At 60.9% G+C, this 3000-nt stretch overlaps 1 protein-coding gene across 1 annotated transcript in view; it reads right to left on the bottom strand.

Moving 5' to 3' along the window:
- Positions 1-2974, bottom strand: part of LOC104167405 (solute carrier family 12 member 3-like) — a gene marked incomplete at its 5' end in the record, with an annotated part of 3994 nt that extends 1020 nt beyond the window's left edge. Inside the window, 8 exons of the mRNA XM_009707650.1 lie at positions 256-367; positions 559-660; positions 852-923; positions 1109-1191; positions 1359-1465; positions 1629-1769; positions 2337-2448; positions 2862-2974. Of these exons, the coding sequence (XP_009705952.1) occupies positions 256-367; positions 559-660; positions 852-923; positions 1109-1191; positions 1359-1465; positions 1629-1769; positions 2337-2448; positions 2862-2974 (842 nt within the window). The remainder of the gene's footprint in view (positions 1-255; positions 368-558; positions 661-851; positions 924-1108; positions 1192-1358; positions 1466-1628; positions 1770-2336; positions 2449-2861) is intronic.
- Positions 2975-3000: the final 26 nt, after the last annotated feature.

Below are 3000 nucleotides of genomic sequence, written 5' to 3'. Positions count from 1 at the left end.
AGCAGGAACCTGCCCTGGCAGAAGCCCCTGCCGCCATCCTCGGTTTGCACTTGGGATTTTCGCCACTCCGCAATCACATTGTTTTTTGGGGGACTGAGGCAAAGCAGCCAGGTCGGAGCCCACAGATCCCGTTAGGGCAGAGCCTGGGGTCCTTGGGAGGGGAAGCAACTCCTGCCACCCACCCACGGGCACAGCGGCGACGGTCGCGTGGCTAAGAAGGGGGGCTGCGGGGTGCGAGCGGCCGCCAGCACTTACGCCTTCCTCTCCTCGTCCATCCTGTTGATCTGCCCGCCGACAAACACCCGGATTTTGCACTTTCCCCACCGCTTCTTGCGTCCCAGGAGGTAGGGGATGAGCAGCGTGAGACCTGTCCCCAAAACACCCGATGGGAGACACGGCATCGGCGACCCCACGGGCTCGCCAGTGCTTTCTTGACACCAGGGATGCCCTGGCACCATTTGGGCACCGCGATGGAGGTGCTGGGGTTTGCATTAGCTGGACAGACGGATGGCAACAGACGGATGGCAAAGAGCCGCAGCAGCCAAAGGTGAAGGTTACCTCCGTCATCGAAGAGCCAGTAAATGTCGATGGTCTTCTTGCCCTGCTCGCTCTGGAAGATGGTGCTCGCCTGCTGCTCGCCAGCCAAGGCAGTGGGGTCCACTGCCGGGGCAAGAGGGTCCCGGCATTGGCAATGGGCGCCACTGGCCGTGCATTAAAGGCACCGCTTCCTCCTGGTCCCCGCCCCGCTCCCCATCGCTGCTTGAAACCCACACCCTTGCCTGCAAACCTGGCTCCCCCAAAATAATCCTCGGAGCCAGGGATGCTCTGGGCAGCCCCGAGCAAGGACCAACCTGTGCCCACGGCTGCTCTGCCACCGGTGCCGTTCTCCTCAGGGTGCTCCGCTGCCTCGAACATGGGGTTAACTGGGGAGGGAGGAGAAGAGCACAGGCAGCAGGGCAGTGCCCTGCTGTCCCCATCCCCTTTGGTCCCAGCCCAGGAGCGATGTCCCGCCAGGACTGTGACCTTCACGTGGGGACACGGTGCCGGTTGGCACATCCTGCAGCTCCGGCACGTCTCTGAGCATCCCTGGCTGCCCAAAACCATTTACCGTGAGCCTGCAGCACTCGGGAAACGTTCAGCCCTTCCTTCATTCTCATTAAGCACACGCCATACTTGAAATCAAAGGCGTCGCTGGAAGGAGGGAGGAGAAGGCAGTTAAAGGTGGCCGGCTCGTGTCGGATGGCACTGCCAGCCCAGCTGGACCCTGCGCATGTGGTCACAGCGTCCCTGCACCCAACCGCAGGGCCACCGCCAGGCACTAGCGTCCCCGGGGGGCAGAGGAGCTGGCGTGGCCGTACTGCAGGATGCCCACGTAGTCCTCCAGGCTCTGCGGGGACGCCGTCTGCCAGTTCCTCTTGTAGCCCAGCACCAGGATGTTGGGTCTCATCTTCCCGAGGCCGGCAGCCTATGGACAGATGTCCCCATGAGACCCCTCTGCAGGGACCGACGGACACAGGTGGAGTGATGCAAAGGGAGGGTGCCTGGAGGTCGGGGAGCAGAGCCAGAGCCCCCGGAGCTGTGATGGAAGAGGAAGGACCCTGACGGTCGATGGCCAAGGATGGCTCTACCTGGATGAGCATTTGGACGCCACTTCTCAGATCCTCAGCCACCACGTCCGTGTAGAAAGCTTTGATCTTCCTCTTCAGAAGCCATTTGGTGTGGCCATCTGCCGTCAGCCAGGACTCCGGCATCTTCTGCTTCCACGGTCCCTGCAGGGAGCAGGGGCAGGGGCTCAGGCACGGGCAGCCCCTTCCAGCTGGTGGGCTTGCCACCAAGGACCTCCAGCCTCTTCTCTTCCCAAATCATTGGCAAGACCTGGAGGTAACCACTGCACACATGGGAGGCTGCAATCGCAACAAGAAAACCAACGACTTTTGGGAGTTGGCGGCCAACGCACACGATGCCTGCAGTCCCAAGGCTGCGGATCAGCTGGCGTTTGCTGCGCCACGGGGTCCCAGCTGCTCTGGAGGCGTGAGGGCTGCAGGACCAACCCTGTCCTCTGAGCAACCGCCTCCTCCTACCGCATCTTTGCTTTGGCAATTAATTGGCAAGGGGAAGCCATTAGCCCACAGGGACGTCCTGGCGCTTCATCATTGCTTAACAACCTGGAGAGGCTTCCAGACAAAACATTTCATCATCCGACGGCACATAAATGGGCGCATTTCAGTCCCCACCCCGTGAGCCCACCAGGATGCATCTGGCTTTCCCAGCCCACTGCCCACCGATGACTGGAGCCCCCAGGACAAGGAACCACCTGGTTTTTGCGGGTGACTCACGATCAGCACGTTGCCACAGAGCATCAGGCTGAGATTCTTGGTGAACGTCCCCACGAAGTCTACCAGGGCCGGGCGGAAATTGGGAGGGCCGGTCAGCACCAGGCACTGCGGTCTGCAGGCAGGGAGAGAAAAGGGGGCGAAGGCTGGTACTTTGGAGGCACCGAGTCTCTCCGGAACGAGCTGCATCTCTTCTCCCATGCCTGGCCAGCGGCAACTACAGAGACCAGCTTTAGGATGAGACAAAATCATGTGGCTGAGGGTCCAGCCTCTCTCTTTGGTCTTTTTGTATCAGATGGGACAAATGCGTCTGCGCCTGCTGAGTACGGGGAAGGCAACGTTTGCCTTGCTTTCCACCTCTGCCCACTTGACAAAGATGTGGGATTTTGGAGACAGCCACATTTTGCCGGGGCTCCCAGTTACTGAGGATGGTAGCGAGGATGTGGCCTTAGGCATGAAGCCATCCGGTGGCGGCTGGCTCTGCATCCCCCTCCCTCCGCAACCAGCACCGCACCGAGCTGCCCTTGCCTGTAGTTCTTGATGTGCTCGTCCACTTCGCTCAGCCCCACTGAGTAGTTGAGGGCCATGTTGTACGAGCTGGCTTGCATGGAGGAGCCCCAGTTGACGTCTGCGTTGGGAAGATGGGTTAGCAATGGGGCCAGACACC

The sequence above is a fragment of the Cariama cristata genome, unplaced genomic scaffold (genome assembly GCF_000690535.1).
Source record: "Cariama cristata isolate BGI_N322 unplaced genomic scaffold, ASM69053v1 scaffold31259, whole genome shotgun sequence".
Lineage (NCBI taxonomy): Eukaryota > Metazoa > Chordata > Aves > Cariamiformes > Cariamidae > Cariama > Cariama cristata.
Note: the sequence above shows the minus strand (reverse complement) of the source record. Positions and strands in the feature narration are given on the sequence as shown.